This window comes from Physeter macrocephalus, unplaced genomic scaffold, assembly GCF_002837175.3.
Source record: "Physeter macrocephalus isolate SW-GA unplaced genomic scaffold, ASM283717v5 random_539, whole genome shotgun sequence".
NCBI classification, from domain to species: domain Eukaryota; kingdom Metazoa; phylum Chordata; class Mammalia; order Artiodactyla; family Physeteridae; genus Physeter; species Physeter macrocephalus.
In genome coordinates, this window is record NW_021145922.1 from 3,807 (window position 1) to 22,077 (window position 18,271).

Genomic DNA, 18,271 nt, shown 5'->3' on the forward strand with positions numbered 1-18,271 from the left:
CCAGTGCAGCCAAAAATAAATAAATAAAAGAAATAAGAGAAAAAAGTTTCCAAGTATTTGGAAACTAAATAACACTCTTCTAAATAACTCATGGGTCAAAGAAAAAAATCAAAAATGAAATTATTTTTAAAAACTGCTAAAAAATGCTAACCATCATCTGAGCCTTTAGCCAGTCGTAACAGTAACATCAAAGATCACCGATCACAGGTCACCCTAACAAATATAGTAATAAAAAACTTTAAAGTATTGCAAGAATTACCAAAACGTGACAGTGAGACATTAAGTGAGCCGACGCTGTTTGGGAAATGGCGCAGCTTGGACAGACTTGCTCAACACAAGGTTACCACAAACCTTCAATTTGTAAAAACCGTAATTTCTGCGAAAGGCAAGAAAGCAAAGCACGATAAAATGATGTTCGCCTACTTCACTGGCCTTCCCAAACCAATTTCAGCACAGGTCGACAGAGGGCGCAGGAAAAGGGATACCATTTTCCGTCTTACCACTTGAGCCTTTCCAAGTGAAGGAGAACGTCAGGCGTTAAAGAGCGAAGGCGGGGACTAAACTCTGCGCAAGGGAACTGTCAAACCCAGGCGTGGATTGGCCGTGTCTTCCGGCATGGAGCTGTCACGTGAGGATCAATGGTCAGCTGACTACGGTCCAAATTCCGCCGGGAAGTGCAGACGGAGCCAAGGGCTGATGTTGATTGGTGGAGGAGGATCCAGACAGTTAGCACCTCAAGGCGGGTCCTTGGCGGTGAGGACTACGATTGGCTTATGCGGAGTCACGTGGTCTGTCCCGGTAGCACCAGGAAGAGAGTAGGGTGCCGTACGCGGATGCATACGCATGCGTTAAAGCATCGGGTCGCCAATTGGAGGCCGTGAGTCACGGGGCGGCGTGCGGCTGCTGGCGGAGGCGTGGCCGACGGGGCGCGCGCCGCGCTACGAGGCCGCTGGTTGGCCAGTGCGAATCACGTGGTTTTGGGCCGCAGGAGGCGCGCGCCGGTGCGACGTCAACGCAGACCGCTAAGCTCTCCTGACCTGTGTACCGCGGCCTGGCCGCAGCTGAGTCCTCCGAGGGCCCGGGTCGGGCGGTTTGATGAGTACCTTTGCGGCCGCCATGGACAACTCCGGGAAGGAAGCAGAGGCGATGGCGCTTCTGGCCGAGGCAGAGCGCAAAGTGAAGAACTCACAGTCCTTCTTCTCGGGCCTCTTTGGGTAAGAACCGCGCCGAGGGGTCCGGCCGAGACCTAGACTGAGAGGACAGAGGAGCCATAGACTGGGGCGGCGATAGAGATGAAGGCCTCGAGCCTAGAGGACGGGGGTGGGGGTTGCGGGATTACGTGACATGGTCTAAGGCAGCAGAGGTGACACCGGCCGAGGGCCAGGGTGCCCGGGTTGTGGCATTGGCAGAATAGTTTGAGGAGAGTCTGTCCGAGATGGTAGAAGGGCCCTGGGCTGAGGCCACCCAGGCCGAGGCGACACCATCTGGAGGCAGGAAGGGGACCCAGGCTGAAGATGGGCCAAGGGTCTGGAGGAGAACCTGGGCCGAGGGAGTATGGTCTCGGGCCTTGAAGGGGACCTGGCCTGCGGGGACTCAGGGAGCCTGGGAGGGCAACCAGGTCAAGAAGTCTTTTGGAGCTCTAGGAGAACCTATTTGAAGGATCCCAGACGGGCGTCTTGTGTCCCTGGGACTGAGGACCCCTGCCCAAGGGCTTCAGCTTTCCAAGGCCTGGGGCGGTGGATTTGTGTGAACGTAGGCTCAGGGCTCAGGGCTCAGGTGATCCTGGGAGTAATGAGCCCAAGTCTGAGATGTGTGAGGTGTCTGGGATGAGTATGGTCACGGGTGAGTAGTGTAAGGGGAACTGACACCGGGGTGAGATCTGAGCAGAGGAATCCCTGGGGTGATGGAGTTACGGCTTCCGAAGAAGCCTGGACTGGGAGGCCGGAGACTAAGGTGGGGTGAGGCTTGATTTAGGAACTGGAGGGATAAAAGGGAGAGATGAGGGAGATGAGAAAACCAAAAGAGGCCGAAGGCCTGCTGTGTGATCCTTGAGTAAGGATTGGGTGGGCATTGTGAGTAGGATGAGCGGCGTGCCCAGGATACCGCTGAAAGGGGTCTGGGAGACAGAGCCAACACCTGCAGCGTGGCAGACATTTCACATAAAGTTCACGTTGGCTCGTAAAAGTTGTTTGGATGGCCATCCTTTGAGGAACTTTAGTGGCTTAGGAGTGTCAAAAGCCCAGGTTTGAAGTGGTCTCTGCCATTTCATGACCTTGGGTAAGCTGTTTAACTGCCCTGTTACAGGGGGGCTTAGTGAAATCTATCTCAAGTGTTTGTTACTAGTATTGAATAACAATGCAAGTAAAGTGCTTAGAATTGAGCCTGGGATGTGGTTATCACTCTGAGAGTGCTAGCTACCATCAGTGTTACTTCCGGGAAGGAAACAGGTGTGGAGCCTGTACAGGGCTGGTGGGGATCAAGGTAGGGGTCTGATGGGAGAAGTGGGGATCGGGGGGTCAGAGCAGGGAGAAACAGTGTGATGAGAGAGGAGCTGAAAGAGGTTGGGAACGGAACTCCGGGCCATGGGGACTTAATAGGGTGAGGGGAGGGGCTTGAGGCCCCGGGTGGAGGGAGAAGAAGGCCGCGGAGGACTGGGGAGGGTTGTGTTGCTCGTCGGCCTGGGAGGAGAGCTGCAGTGGGCCGGGTGAGTTTGTAGTGAGTTAGGAGGAACCGTGAGGAGGGGGCTGCATGGAGCTTGGCAGCAGAGACAGGCAGAGGTTGGGGAGGGCTCTGAGGCTGGGAGAGTCGTCCAGAAGGCTGGGGAAGGGGCTTGGGGGAGGACCAGGGATTGGGAGAGGTGGTGTTAGGAGGTTGGTAAGAAATGAAGTGGGGGAGGGTTCTTCCCAGGAAGGGAGATGGGAGCCTCTCGTTGTTATTTGAGGGTGGATAATGTTTAGTGAAAGAACTTGAGTAACCTGGCTGTGAATTGCCTGGTGTGGAGAAACATCCGGGGCTGATGGCCTGTATTGATTAAGTGAGAAATGTTTTATCTTAGAGGCTAAGAGTGGGGAGAGGGTATGTGTGTTTCTGCTTCCTTCACAAGGGGAGAAATTCAAGTGCAGTGTTCTGGGGTGGGGCTAAGAGCTCAGTTTTCGGTAATGGTTTTCCTGGGTGACTCTTGGTGTCTGGTCCCTTTGGACTGGTGGTTAGCGTACTGTTGGGCCGTGCTTGGAGGGAGCAGCTGAGTGAGACCCTGACACACCTGCCACCTGGTTGGGAAGGCAAGGTGAACGCTTGCTAAAACACTAGTAAAGCAAAACTGTCAAATGTGACTAAGGGCTAGATTCTGTCGTTTGTGGGAGGTTCCTGACCTGAGAGGAAGTTGCATGAGCTGAAGGAAGGTTCTGGTGACGTGTGAGCTGGGCCCCAAGGAACCCTAGGTCATGCTAAGGGAGTGGGGGCTGGGGAAGGTGTTCTAGGTAGAGGGAATTGTGTGAACAGAGGTCTAGTGTGAGGGGAGGTTCTGCCCGAAATGATGGAGAACCAAGATCTAAAGGGAACAGGGATGGCTCCCAGAGGAGAGACCTTCATCTGGGAGGATGAACAGGAGTTCCAGGGGTACCCTCTGGTGGGGGAGCACTGCTTCAGGCAGAGGAGACAGTTTGAGCAAGGCCCAGATGAAGGTTTAATGCAGGGGGTTCTGTGTTAGCCCATAAAGGTAGAATAGGCAGAAGGGGGTGAGACTGAACAAGAACCAGGCCCAGTCCTGGAGGGTCTTCTGACAAAGGGCTTGGATTTGAGGAGGTGTTGGAGAGTATTGAGGATTTTAATGGGGGCCTGTCTTAGCCTGTTCAGGATGCTGTAACAAAATACCGTAGGCTCGGTGGCTGATAACCAACAGAAATTTATTTCTCACGGTTCTGGAGGCTGAGAAGTTCAAGATATGGTGCTGACGGATTGGGTGTCTGATGAGGACCTGCTTCCTCATAGACGGCTACCGCTTCACTGTGTTCTCACATCGTGGAAGGGCCGGTGGAAGGGGTGAACTAGTTCTCTGGGGTCTGTTTTATAAGGGCACTAATCGCAATCACGAGGGCTCCACTCTCATGACCTAATCACCTCACAAAGGCCCCACCTCCTCATACCATCACCTTGGAGGTTAAGGTTTCAACACATGAATTTTGGTGGGGGACCCAAGCATTCAGTCCATAGTGGGACCAGTGCTGGAGGGTTCCCGTTTGCCTGTAGAAAGGACTGCAGCAGTTGGTGTTGGGGAGAGTGACGACAGTGGCAGTAATAACAGCCGGTAACATTTATTAAGTGCTCACTCTGAGTCTGAGTCCAGCCTGGGCCAGGCGCTTTACCTGCGTCCTCACGTGTAGTCCTCACGACATCCCTGTGGAGGTGGACAGATGGGGGCTTAGAGATGTTGATATATTTGCCCAGTCCTCTGGTGAGGGGGAGATGGCGTTCACACACAGGCCCGTCTGATCCCAAAGCCCTCTTGCTGCCACACGAAATTTCTCCTTAATGCTCGGGCCCATTTCTGGGCCCTCCGTTTAGGGAGGATGTTGGCAAACTAACTAAGCGTCTTAGGGAGCTTCCTTTCTCTGATTCCCCCATCTTCCCCTCCCACGTGGCGGTTTTCTCCAAACATCTGAAAGAAAGAGCAGGTGTATTCATCCCAGACCCTTCAGCTCCAAGAGCGGTTGCCATGGTGCAAGGCTAGCGCACAGGACAGGGATGCAGACGGAGACCGAGACACGCCTGACCAGAGCCTGTCTGCCGGAGGGGCCAGCCCGAGAGGACTTGCCTCATGGGCGGGAACCACTCCTGACACCTTTCCTCTGGAGCCGGGGTTGCGGGGGTTCAGCGTTTCACAACCCCTTGTGGCTTCCAAGGACTGGAGGAGGGAGTGTCGGGGCTCAGCTTGTCCCTCTTGCTCCTCCTTCCCCTTTCAGGAACCTCAGCGATGACAGCAGCCCAAATTGAGAGGCCTCTGCTCATGTCAAAAGGACCAAGTAGGGTTGCTCCCGCCTGGGATCGGGGGCAGCCCCGTCACCTTGGATGTTAAGGCCTTCTTTGCTCTTCGTTGTTTCTGGGCTGCCAGACACTAGGGGGCTTTGGTGCGCCAGCAGCCTGGGAGGGAGGCTGTACCAGGCGGCTCGCAGATCCAAGCTGCTTCTGTACCTTCCCTCCCCTCCTCAGCTCCCCAGCCAGGGCTCAGGAGATGGGAGAGCAGCCCAGACTTCTGCTCTGGAAGCAGAAAGGTGGCGATTTCCCAAAGACGATGCAGTTGTGGAAAAGGAGAGGGGAGATGCAAGATGCGCTTTTTCTTCCTTCCTGCTCCCTGTCTCCCGATGGATCCAGACTTCTTGCTGTACCCCTTCGGGATTGCGCAGATTCCAAACAGGGGTTCTGTTCCCGGTGCTTCTCCTCGTCCCTAATATCTCCCCGTGACCCCTTCCCCCAAATCCAAAATAAAAACTTCTTTCCACTCAGATACCAGCGTGTTTAGCAAGCTTCTTCTGTGAACTGAAGATCATAGTAATACCTACTTCGTAGGATTGTCCTAAGGAGAGAATGAGGTTATGCACGTGAAGCGCTGCGAGCACGGTGCCTGACCCTGGTCAGTGCTTATTAAGTGCTTACTATTATCAACAGTATTAGTATTAGGTATTGTGATTGGAAGTTGAGCCCGAGGCGCTGGAGAACTAGAGATAACTGGGTGCTTTCCGTGCACAAACAACAGCCTGCAGATCAAATGTTGACATAGTTCCTGCTTGAACTGCTCTTGGGCACCAGCAACCCCTGGGAGCCCTGGAGGCTGTCTTTCCTGAGGCAGAGATTGCGGCCAAGGTCCTCCGGGTAGGTGTCCCCCATCCAGGACCCCCCCGGGCCCTTGGCTGAGGAGTGCCGGCTTCCAGACCACCCTCCACCTGCGGAGCACGCAGGACCCCGGGGTGCCGGTGAGCTGGGCACCGAGGTGACTCACTGTCCCCTGCCAGCTGCCAAGATCCACGACTTAAAACTCAGCCTCTCTTGCCCGGGCTCAGAGTGGAGGCTTTCCTGAGGGGACACAAGGCTTCCAAGGAAGCCGGCCGTCATTTCGCCACAGTCTGAGGGTTCTGCCTCTTGATGGATGGGACCCTGCTGTCTGCTCACACAGAGGTTTCGACACTCCTGTTTGGAGTGGGGCTACTGAGAGGCAAGGGTCTTTCCGAAACATCTTTTAAGAATAGGAACCATTGGGCGCTCTGGCTGGGATAAAGGAATCCTGTTGGGTTGCAGAGGACATCCATATAAGAACCGTGGGAAGGCCCGCTGGGCAGTGTGGCAGGTGTGGCCGCTGCCTCTGAGCTCACGGGCAGGAGGGCAGGAGGGCGATGGCCCGGGAACCAACCCCATCAGCGTGGTATGCAGGGGGTGGGGTAGGTGGGAGGCCCCCGGCTCTGTGGAAGCCAGGGGAGGGCTGCCACTTAGCTAATCTGGAGGTAAGGCAGTGAAGCCCACACTGAGATGCGAAAGGAGAACATTTCCAGAACCTGCTCTCTCCGCCAGCCTGAAGCGAGTGATGCTCTTGTTGGCTGAGCACCTGCTGTGTGGCAGGCGCTCTCCTGGCCGCTGCCTGGGGGGCCAGGGGGTGTTCCTCGTGCCTCCAGCAGGCCTGCCGGCTGTGGCGTCTTATCCCCACTTACAGCTGAGGAAGCAGAGGCTGGGGTGCCACGAGCCAGCACTGGAATCCAGGCCTGCCTGACTGTGGTCCTCGATTTTTCCACCCACCCCGAGCGACTCTAGAATTCCCATTGCCGGGTGGCCGGCAGCCCTTGGGGTGTATTTCTCCTCCTTCATATAATAGCAACTGTTCGAGCGCCTGCTCCGGGCCTCGCTCTGTGCTGTGTGCCAGGTACTGCGCCTTCAGACCCTCACGAGCCGCCTCCCAGGTCAGGCTCATTGTCTCTGTTACAGATGAAGAAACCAAGGCTCAGGGATCACTAGCCCGAGGCCACGCAGCTAGCAAAGTGCCCGAGGCTGACTTCAGCCCAGGTCTCTCGTCCCCCAAGTGCACTCTCTCTCCCCATCACCCGTCCAGGCATTTCAGAGCTGGGCAGTTAGCGTGTAACACTGGATTCTTCCGTTGTTCCTGGGGCCTTACGGGAGCTCGACGCACTGCAGAGCCAGAGGGGCAGCGAGGGGCTTAGCGCTCGTGGGCGATGCAGGAGGAGAGGCCGAGAGATGCCCAGAGACCCCGCGGCTCTGGCTCTGCCAGCCCCGGTGCCGTCAGGAGAGGGGCGAGGCTGGGGGGCCGCTGCTCCCGGTGCCAGGGGCCTCTCTGTGTTCTGATGTACCTTCAGCCTGCCACTCCGTGAGGTGGGCTAGGGCTCAGCGGGGGGCTGGCTTAATGACTCCCTCTGGGCCTCGAGGCGGCTCGGGCTGGCTCTAGCTGAGAGCAGCATTTACTCCTCAGATGAGGGAAACCTGAGCAGTGCTGGCTGTTTAATCGACAGGAGAGGCCGGAGCAGGCAGGGACTTTGTGCGCCCCCTCCTTTTCCAGAAGACCCTCGGACACGGGGAAGGAAGCTTCCTGGATCACAGGGTGAGCAAGAGGCAGGGCAGGTTTCCCGGCCCTGCCACCTCCTGGCAGCATCGGCTTGGGCCAGCCTCTTCACCACTGTGAGCCCCAGCTTCCTCCTCTGTAAGGCAGGGTCGTACCTAGAGGGTGACTCAGGGTCTCTGTGCTGCTTCAGGTGTCACCTGGCAGGCCGCTGTAATGAGTCGTGAGGACGCACAGCAAAGGAGAGGAGGTCGGGGGCCGGACCGGCCGTTGGGTCCGTTCTTCCCCACCCAGGGTGCGGACGGAGAATCAGGGCAGGGACCTTCAGGCCCGGGAGGGGGCTGAGGGTGGGTGTCTATGGCACCGCAGAAGGACAGGGGTTTAGGGAGTGTCGGGGACCTAACATGGGAGTTACTCCACCTGCCTTGCCTTCTGAGGCCCTCAGGAGACTGCAGGTTGGGTGGGTGGCTTGTTTCTGGGAGCTGGGAACTGCCCAGGGGATGGAGAAAGGAAGGAGGGAGGCTGAGACTCTGCCTGCGGACCCCCTGGCCCGGGTCCCACCGGGCTATCTGTGCATGCCTGGCACTGCACCCTTCCCTCCATATGGCAGCCGCTGGAGGATGGTGGCTGTGCCTGGGAGACCTGAGACTGCTTCCTCCGCCTTGCGGGGGGCGCGGGGGGGGGGGGAGCAAAGCCGAGTCGGGTAACTATAGACAGCCCTGCACCAGCCCGGCCCAAACCAGTTCCCCCTATTCCCGGTGGGAAGGGCGGAGCAGAGGCAGCTTGGGGGGATCAGTGGGGGGAGGGACAGTCAGCTGTCACAGGCACTGCCACCTGGGCTCTTCAGAAGATGCAGGGCCAGCTAGCCCCTCTGGCCCTTGTGCAGGGGTCCGAGGGGGGCCTGGTTTCTTTCCCTCAGCGAGTTTGTGGGTTTTGTTGGGGAGGCCACTCTTAGATAAGTGATGTGAAGTGACCTGACCAAGGAGAGAAGTCCTGTAGTAAACCATGCAGATTTATCACTTGGGGAGACAGCTTGGAAGAGCAGAGGAGCCGGGCTCTTCTTCCTTCTAACCATTCTTTCCTTGCCAGAACGCTCCTTATTACAAGGCCTAAACCCTTCTCCTGGCTCCCAGCATGCGGTCCCCCGTCCCCCTCACCAGCCTCAGTGCCGGCCACTCCCTGGACCATAGCCATCCTGGTCCCCTTCTCTTCCTAGAACTGGCCAAGTTTGTTTCTTTCTCAGGGCCTTTGCACGTGCTGTGACTGCTGCCTGGAATGTGCTTCCCACTTCACATGGGTGGCTCCTTAGTCATCTTTGGGGACTAAGCTTAAATCTCACATAGTCACAGCAGCTTCCCCTGACCTGCCCATTCAAAGAAGCCCCTCGCCCCCCAGTCCCTCTGCAGTTGTCTTGCTGATGTCCTGTTTACTGAGGGTCAGGTCCTTCTCCTTTGTTTGCTGCTGTTATCTGCAGTGCCTGGCACGTAATAAATGCTCACATATTTGCTCCCCAGTTGAATAAATGGCTTCTCCTTCAGGATTTGCCAGGGACCCGAGCCATATTACTTTCCTCTTTGATGACTGCACTTCCATCTCTAAAGCAAGAGGCTGGAGCTCCAGAGATCTCCTGTCATCGCCTGGTCCTGGGAGTGGCCAGGACCCAAGCTTTGAGGGGAAGGAGGAGGCAGGCCTGGAGGCCTGAGCAGATGTTAATCCCTCTGGCTTTTCCACCGCAGTTAGAATCAGTGAGCCAGCACGGGGTTGGCCCAGCTTAGTCTGGGATCATAGAATTTCAGCCCAGCAGCTGACAGGCCTTGTGTTCTGAGTCCTCCCCGTCGCACTGAGCTGCGACAAGCCAGCTGAGGCTGACTCTGCTCATTGTTACCACCCGGCTTTGGGCCTCTCCGTGGTGGGACGGGCCATTTCTGCTCCTCTGGGAACCTGAGCTTTTTCAGAGAATTTCTGGGTCTGGAGAGGATTTAATCGCACCCACAAAGAAGGGAAGGATGCGCTAGGGGACCCATGGGGTGGGCAGATCTGTGGTTCGGCCTGTGAATGCACCTGGCTCCTTTCAGAGAACCTTCCAGAGAAGATCCCCCACGGGGTTTTGTAGCCTGGCCCCCAGGGACCCTTCTGAAATCTCTTCTGCCCAAAGCTTGTGAAAGTTCCTCACCTCTCCAGGGCCAGGAGTGGGTTCTGAGGAAGTCACTCCAAACAGGGGCCCCAGGCCCAAGGCGTCTTGTGCAGCTGTGGTGGGAAGATGGGGGAACCCAGCAGGGTGAGTGCGGCAAGTGTGCGTCCCCACATCCCTCAGGGCTGCTTCCCAGGGACAGCAGAGGGTGGGTACAGAGTGTCAGCACAGCCCCAGAAGGCAGAGGGGAGACTTTTCATCTAAAAAAGAAGCTTACCTGGTACGATTTGGATTCAGGAAGCCAGGATTCCAGTCCCAGCCAGCCTGCCCTGGGGGTATTGCCTTCCGACGTTACCTGACATGGGACAAGCCACTGGTGGCTGCTTCCCAAGAGGTCAGTCTAGGTCAGCTTTTTCCCTCCCAGACTCGCCCGATCATCTGAATCATCTGAGGCCATTGTTACAAATCTTGATTGCAGGCCCCACCCAGACGGGCTGAGTGAGCTCTCCAGGGAGGGTGGCTCCTGGGCTCTGCTTTGATGATTATAACAAACATCTGCTGTGCATCCAAAGCACGGGCAAGCTGGCCCTACTGCACCAGCAGTGCAGAGGGTAGGGGTGCTCCCCATACTGTGTCCAGAATTAACATTGGAGGCCCTCGCCCTCTGTGGCTGGTGTCAGCGAGGTTCCAGGGCCGGTTGACACAGGGCTGAGGGGTGGGACAGTGAAGATGATTTATTTGTGTGGCTTTATTTTTTGGGGGGGGGTGGGGGGGGGCCGGTGGGCAGCCTCACAGCTTGCGGGATTTTAGTTCCCCAACCTGGGTTGAACCTGGGCCCCGGCAGTGAAAGCGCTGAGTCCTAACCACTGGACCACCAGGGAATTCCCATTATTTTGCCATTTTAAACAATTTTGTGCTGAACATCCTTGTAGCTTCTCTGCTTAGTTTCTTCCTTTTTTTTTTTTTTTTTTTTTTTTTTTTAGTTTATATATTTTTATTTTTGGCTGCGTTGGGTCTCCGTTGCTGCGCGCGGGCTTCTCATTGCAGTGGCTTCTCTTTGTCGCGCAGCACAGGCTCAGTAGTTGCGGCGCACGGGCTTAGCTGCTCCGCGGCATGTGGGCTCTTCCGGGACCAGGGCTCGAACCCGTGTCCCCTGCATCGGCAGGCGGATTCTCAACCACTGCGCCACCAGGGAAGTCACTCTGCTTAGTTTCTTAGGATAAATTGCTAGGAATGTAATTCATTGCTGGATCACAGAACCCAATGTAAATGCTAATATTTAAAAAATATATATATATATATACATTTTTTCTCGAATAGGTAAAACGTGCAGACGATTTTAAAATCCAGACAGTACTAACGAGGGATATGAGTCTGTCTCCCACACCTGGCACCCAGTTCTACAGACCCCACCTTAGAGAAAAATAGTGTAACTATTTTTTGTGTGTGTATTTCTCCAGAAATCTTCTATGTTTACATGTATGTTTCTGTTCTCACTCTCTACTTCTGTTTTGTTTTAACACAAATGGGAACTTTCGGTGTACATATTTAAAACAGTATTTCTTCGTATGTCTGTATTATCATATATCTGCCTCGTCGTGAATTGGCAGCAACACACTTTTAGGGTTGAGACGTCTTCATTGGACAGCTGCAGTGTGCAAGGGACAGGGTTAGGGCCAGCCTGCCCTGGGGGTATTGCCTTCCGACGTTACCTGACATGGGACAAGTCACTGGTGGCTGCTTCCCAAGAGGTCAGTCTAGGTCAGCTTTTTCCCTCCCAGACTCGCCCGATCATCTGAATCATCTGAGGCCATTGTTACAAATCTTGATTGCAGGCCCCACCCAGACGGGCTGAGTGAGCTCTCCAGGGAGGGTGGCTCCTGGGCTCTGCTTTGATGATTATAACAAACATCTGCTGTGCATCCAAAGCACGGGCAAGCTGGCCCTACTGCACCAGCAGTGCAGAGGGTAGGGGTGCTCCCCATACTGTGTCCAGAATTAACATTGGAGGCCCTCGCCCTCTGTGGCTGGTGTCAGCGAGGTTCCAGGGCCGGTTGACACAGGGCTGAGGGGTGGGACAGTGAAGATGATTTATTTGTGTGGCTTTATTTTTTGGGGGGGGGTGGGGGGGCCGGTGGGCAGCCTCACAGCTTGCGGGATTTTAGTTCCCCAACCTGGGTTGAACCTGGGCCCCGGCAGTGAAAGCGCTGAGTCCTAACCACTGGACCACCAGGGAATTCCCATTATTTTGCCATTTTAAACAATTTTGTGCTGAACATCCTTGTAGCTTCTCTGCTTAGTTTCTTCCTTTTTTTTTTTTTTTTTTTTTTTTTTTTAGTTTATATATTTTTATTTTTGGCTGCGTTGGGTCTCCGTTGCTGCGCGCGGGCTTCTCATTGCAGTGGCTTCTCTTTGTCGCGCAGCACAGGCTCAGTAGTTGCGGCGCACGGGCTTAGCTGCTCCGCGGCATGTGGGCTCTTCCGGGACCAGGGCTCGAACCCGTGTCCCCTGCATCGGCAGGCGGATTCTCAACCACTGCGCCACCAGGGAAGTCACTCTGCTTAGTTTCTTAGGATAAATTGCTAGGAATGTAATTCATTGCTGGATCACAGAACCCAATGTAAATGCTAATATTTAAAAAATATATATATATATATACATTTTTTCTCGAATAGGTAAAACGTGCAGACGATTTTAAAATCCAGACAGTACTAACGAGGGATATGAGTCTGTCTCCCACACCTGGCACCCAGTTCTACAGACCCCACCTTAGAGAAAAATAGTGTAACTATTTTTTGTGTGTGTATTTCTCCAGAAATCTTCTATGTTTACATGTATGTTTCTGTTCTCACTCTCTACTTCTGTTTTGTTTTAACACAAATGGGAACTTTCGGTGTACATATTTAAAACAGTATTTCTTCGTATGTCTGTATTATCATATATCTGCCTCGTCGTGAATTGGCAGCAACACACTTTTAGGGTTGAGACGTCTTCATTGGACAGCTGCAGTGTGCAAGGGACAGGGTTAGGGCATTGCGGAAAGGACAAGGTGTCCAAGGATGGACTCTTCCCCCAGAATGCTTTGCAGTCTCATGGGGAAAAGGGATTTGCAGAGAGCCTGGGATCCAGTGGTCAGCACCGAGCATCTGAGCAGGAAGTGGAGGAGACTGTCAGAGGCAGGGCTCCTGGGGGTGGTCGGGAAGGGCCCCCCCCCCCCACAATGAGGGTCCAGCCCAGATCTGCCCAGCGAGGGCCTAGCCAGCCTTTGCGTGGGGGCTGGGGGCCACCGACTCCATCTCCCTTGAGCCCGAGCAGAGGCCTGAGCTGTAGCTGGACTTGGGAAGCTGGCTTCACGGGGACCTGCAGGGGCTGGGGCTGGGGCCACCATCCAGTGGCGATGTAAGGGCACATCTCCACTGTCGATGGGGCAGAAGGCTTGCTTTTCCCTTTTTTTGGGGAGGCCTCACTGTGCAGCATGTGGGATCTTAGTTCCCTGACCAGGGATCGAACCGGTGCCCCCTGTATTGGAAGCTCAGTCTTAATTAACCGCCAGACCCCCGGGGAAGTCCTGGCTTGCTTTCTCTTTGATACAAGATCACATCTTTTTCTTACCTGTTTTTCCTTTCCTTTTTCCCAGAGGCTCATCCAAAATAGAGGAAGCATGTGAAATCTACGCCAGAGCAGCAAACATGTTCAAGATGGCCAAAAACTGGAGTGGTATGTGATCCCTGCTAGAGCGCCTCCATGGCTCTTTCTCCTCTTTCACCTCAGCTTCCGGTCCCAGAGGCCTGGCTGAGGCCTCAGCCTTGCAGCTCCCCCACCAATGCCGTCTCCAGCTTTACAAACCCACTGGCCTGCCATCTGGTCATTCTGAGCCCACTGGGTTATTTTACAACTTGGGTCACAGGGCTTTGGAATGAGAACTTAGAGGATAAGGATAAATAGATTATTGAATTCAGATAGACCCATGTAGTTTGATGAGCTCTTTGAGGGGTTTCTCCTTAAATTCAGAATTTCAGATTTCCAACAAGGGCCTACTGTATAGCACAGGGAACTGTATTCAATATCTTGTAATAACCTATAATGGAAAAGAATCGGAAAAAAGAATATATATACGTAAAATCGAATCAGTGTGCTGTACACCTGAAACTAACACGATATTGTAAATCACCTATACTTCTACTAAAAAAAAGAATGAAAGAATCTCAGGTTTCCCTGGAAGCAGTTCCCTAATACTTCCATCAGAGTCTGAATTCTGGGCTGGGGATCATTCAAGTGGTTCCCATAATAACATTAATCACCGCTCCATTTATTGAGCACTCTCCTAAGCGCCAAGCTTGCATCATTTAACTGGATCATCACAGCAACACCATGAGGGTCAGTACCATTAACATCCCCATTTCACAGATTTGGAATCTGAGGCTTGGTCCAGCCCTTTGCCCAACACGCCACGACTAGTGAGTGACTGAAGCAGAATTCAGAAACCAGAACTCTGACTCTGGAGCTGGAGGGCTTAACCTGCCCCATGTGGCTTCCTGACCTTCGGAACCAGAGCGACTTGGATCTGTGTCACAGCTCAGGCTGGCCACGTGACCCCAGGGAGGTTACCTGGCCTCTCCAAAACTGTTTCCTCCGCAGCACGGCAATGGGGAAAGGAACGGTCCTGACCCTGCGGGGCTGTCCTGTGGGTTCATGGAGATCAGCCGTCCCCACGCAGGGCAGTCAGCATAGCACAGTGGCAGCTGCGAGCTCCATTTCCCACTCCTATTAGCAGCACCCCTCCCTCTAGAGTAGGAGGGGAAACCCTTAGAGGACTCCAGTCAACAGACTGGCAGACTGCAGGAGCACTTACAAGGTCCCCAGCCATCTGTGTGCTCTCACTCCAGTTGGGGCAAGATACACACACACAGACAGTATCATAATATACTGGAAGGGCCTCTTCCCGGAAGAGGGCATCCCGGGTCACGTGCCTCCTGAGACTCTCACAAGCTGTGTTGGTGGGCGGAGTGGCCCTTCTGACTTGGCCAGGAGGGGTATGGTCAGACCCTGGCAAGGCTGGAGCTTGGGCGGCGTCAGCCAAGGAGAGGTGGGTGGGCAGGAAGGGGCTCTTTTTTTAATCTTTTGGCCGCACCGTGCAGTATGCGGGATCTCAGTTCCCAGACCAGGGATTGAACCTGTGCCCCCTGCAGTGGAAGTGCAGAGTCCTAACCACTGGACTGCCAGGAAAGTCCAGGGAGGAGCTCCTGGAGGTCCAAGGGGCCGAAGATCTGTTTGGGAGCTACCTGCAGGCCTGGAAGAGAGGTTCAAAAAGCCAGTGCTTGAGCCCGTTGGGGGCTGACTTCATAACATGACTTCAAACATCAGCAAGATTGGATCAAGAATATCAAGCAGGGCTTCCCTGGTGGCGCAGTGGTTGAGAGTCCGCCTGCCGATGCAGGGGACACGGGTTCGTGCCCCGGTCCGGGAGGATCCCACATGCCGCGGAGCGGCTGGGCCCGTGGGCCATGGCCGCTGAGGCTGTGCGTCCGGAGCCTGTGCTCCGCAAGGGGAGAGGCCACAACAGTGAGAGGCCCGCGTACCACAAAAAATATATATATATATATCAAGCAAAGACAGTGTTGAAACCCAGGGGGGAACTTTCTGACTACAAAGGAAATGAACCCTGGGGTAGGGCTGTGAAGGCAGGATGTGGAGGCACAGGGCAAAATGGACTCTCGTTTTCTGAGACTATTTTTGGTGTCCTGAAAATTAGAAGAGCTTTTACTTAAGCTTTCACAGCATGTATTGTGCCTAGAGCCAGATCCTGTGTGTATTTTTATACGCTCCTAAGGTAACAATACCATTAGAGAAAGAATATTTCTTTTTCAATCGCATAGATGGTGCTTCTCTCCTAAAATTTGTCACCTCCCTCCTTCCCCCAAATAGTCAAACAAAAGTCTTAGGCCTTTTTTTTTTTTTTTAACTTTTCCCCCAATGATACTACTTTTCTGGAAATTCTGCACTCGTTTGGAGCCCTTAAAAACAAGAAAGAAATCATACATAGTGAAAACTTGGGTGGCTTTGTCTAGGCTCCTGCTCTAAAGGTACAGGATGGGGGCCAGGCCCTCTTGTCCTCTTCCAGCTCAGGAATTCTGTGATTCGGACTCAGCTGGAGGAGGATGAAGGGCAGGGGCCTCAGGACTGAGCTGGCGTGGCCATTGGAGCTCCCAGTTAGCACAGCCCCTACCCCTTGAGGAGGAGGGGTCCCGCTGTCTCCCACGAGTCAGATAGATTAGGAGCCGGAGACGTGGGAACAGGATGGCTTGGGGTGCCTGGAAGGTGGCAGTTCGCAGCTGAGTACAGGACAGCCTGGGCCTCAGGTGTGGTCTCCGCCTCCCTCCACCCATGGGCATTGGTCCCCATGCTCTCAGGTTCCTGGCATCTCCGTCCTGTTTCCCTTTCTGGACGTGAAGCCCCTGGGGGAGTGGACCTTGTGAGGCCTCCTTGCCACTCAACCTGCCGCGACTCCACACGAGGGGCCGGCATGTGGACAGAGGCACGGGAGCCGGGGAGTTAGATTGGAAGGGCTGGGGGCCGTGCGGGGAGAAGTCAGGCTTGGAAGGGGAGAGGCAGTGGGGGGTCTGGGGTAGCTGCATCCTGATTGCCACTCTCTTCCCCAGCACCCCCGAGCAGCCCCATCCCACGGTTCAGCCGGCACTGTGCCGGGGATGCTGCTTCCAGGCTCCCCTGGGCCGGGGGTGCGGGCAGCAGCTTCGGGGTCAGGAGGCCCGAGGTCTAGGCCTGCCCCTCGGCTCACTCCGGCCACGCTCTTTCTCTCTTGGGGACTCTGCATCTGGAGAGCTCGACCACCTCTCCGGGCCCTGTCTGAGCGACCTAAAGCGTGGAGCCCCCCCTAAGACGGGGATCCCCCTTTTCTGTTCCAGCTGCCGGAAACGCCTTCTGCCAGGCAGCCCAGCTGCACCTGCAGCTCCAGAGCAAGCACGACGCGGCCACCTGCTTCGTGGACGCCGGCAACGCGTTCAAGAAAGCCGACCCCCAAGGTGAGGGCCTCTGTGGGCCGCTGGAGCTGGCAGCCCAGAGCTCCAGCTGAGCCCCAACCCAGAGAAGGCCTCAGGTTTCCGACCCAAGATAGTAGGCAAGAGGCTGGCCTGGAGGCGCTGGCGCTCTAACTTCAGAATTGGCTCCCTTCTGGCTGGCGTTCGCATCGCGCTCCAAGCCTCCGCCTCCCCTTCTGCTCTGTGCCTGCAGCTGATCGCTCCCCGCCCCTCCTGGAGCCTGGGAGCATTTGGGAGTGGGAGTTACATTTCAGACCCACCGCATGCCAAGGAGAGAGGAAAATCTGTTCTGTTGTCAGAATTAACATGCGAGAGGGGGTGGGAGGGGGTTCAGAGACCAGCCAGGTAGGAGTTGCTGCCGAAAAAAGGAGCGGAAATTATCCTAACCTGGCTTCCCTACCCCCTGGTGGGGGGGATGGGGTCAGAGAGAACAGATGCCAGAGATGTAGCCGCAGAGAACAAGTTCCTTAAAATGAGAGCGTGCTGGGGACAGAAGCCCAGGTTGGGACTGACTCACTGTGAGGAAACCATTTTTGGCCCCCTGGGCTCATCCTGAAGTAGAAGCGCAACCCAGTGGGCACCAGACTTCTGGATTTCGTGGAGCTGGAATTTTATTTTTTAATCATGGTGCCAGACATCGGTTGCCAACTTTTAATTTTAACAAGCTCGTTTTTTTAAATGACCATCTACTATCACTCTTCACTCATAAGAGAATGGGAAATATATGAATATTAATTTTTTTTTTTTTAAAAAAAAGGAGATGCATCACCTTGTAATAAAGGCTTATCCTTCCCAAGAGAGGGCAGTTGGCACCAGTGCCCGGGGGTCTCTCCAAGGATCTGTGAGCACTGGTTCACACACCAGCGCTGGGGAATTGGTGGCAGATTCGTTATCGCCGTCGGGGCATCTAGTTCCCAGTGGAGGATTTGACGTCTGTGTGGACCAGGTAGCTGTTCTCTGTCCCCAGGCCTGACGGGTGGTTCCTGTGCATCCGGGTGGCTCACACACGTGAGCTCAGGTTCAGCAAGAACCCAGGGGAGGCCTTGTGGCTGGGTGGGCCGTCGTCGCTCTGCACAAAGCCAAGTGCACCTGGCTGGCAGCGCCGGGCCACAGCAGGCCGCGTGGGGATGTGGTGGTGACCCGGGGTGACCTCGGCTTTGTTTTCAGCTCAAATCACCCAGGGAAGTCTGTGCGTCCCCCGCAGAGGGCCCCCACCCCTAGCCTGCCTTCTCTCTGGGGAACTGGTCGACCTGCAGATGCTGCCCTAGCATCTGGGACGTTCAGCTGCTGCTCCAGAGTGACTGGGAGGACTGATGTCTGGGGCGGGAGCTGAGGCCAGGCTTCACGGCACGGGCACAGCGCCACTTGCTCTTCAAACAAGCCCCCGTGCTTCCGGGAGACAGGCCCCACCTGGCACCATCATGTCGCGTCCTTCCCCAGCTTTTTTTTTTTTTTTTTTTTTTTTTTTTTTTTTTTTTTGCGGTACGCCGTCCTCTCACTGTCGTGGCCTCTCCCGTTGCGGGGCACAGG

General features: G+C 55.0%; 1 protein-coding gene across 2 annotated transcripts in view; it reads left to right on the top strand.

The window, feature by feature from the left end:
• Nucleotides 1-967: 967 nt before the first annotated feature.
• NAPA (NSF attachment protein alpha) overlaps nt 968-18,271 on the top strand; it is a 27,460-nt gene continuing 10,156 nt past the window's right edge. Inside the window, exons 1-3 of one of the 2 annotated variants that reach the window (XM_028485981.2) lie at nt 968-1,214; nt 13,324-13,403; nt 16,610-16,726. In XM_028485981.2, the coding sequence (XP_028341782.1) occupies nt 1,096-1,214; nt 13,324-13,403; nt 16,610-16,726 (316 nt within the window). In that variant the 5' untranslated portion in view covers nt 968-1,095. The remainder of the gene's footprint in view (nt 1,215-13,323; nt 13,404-16,609; nt 16,727-18,271) is intronic. The other variant, XM_024132453.2, reaches the window with a different exon arrangement.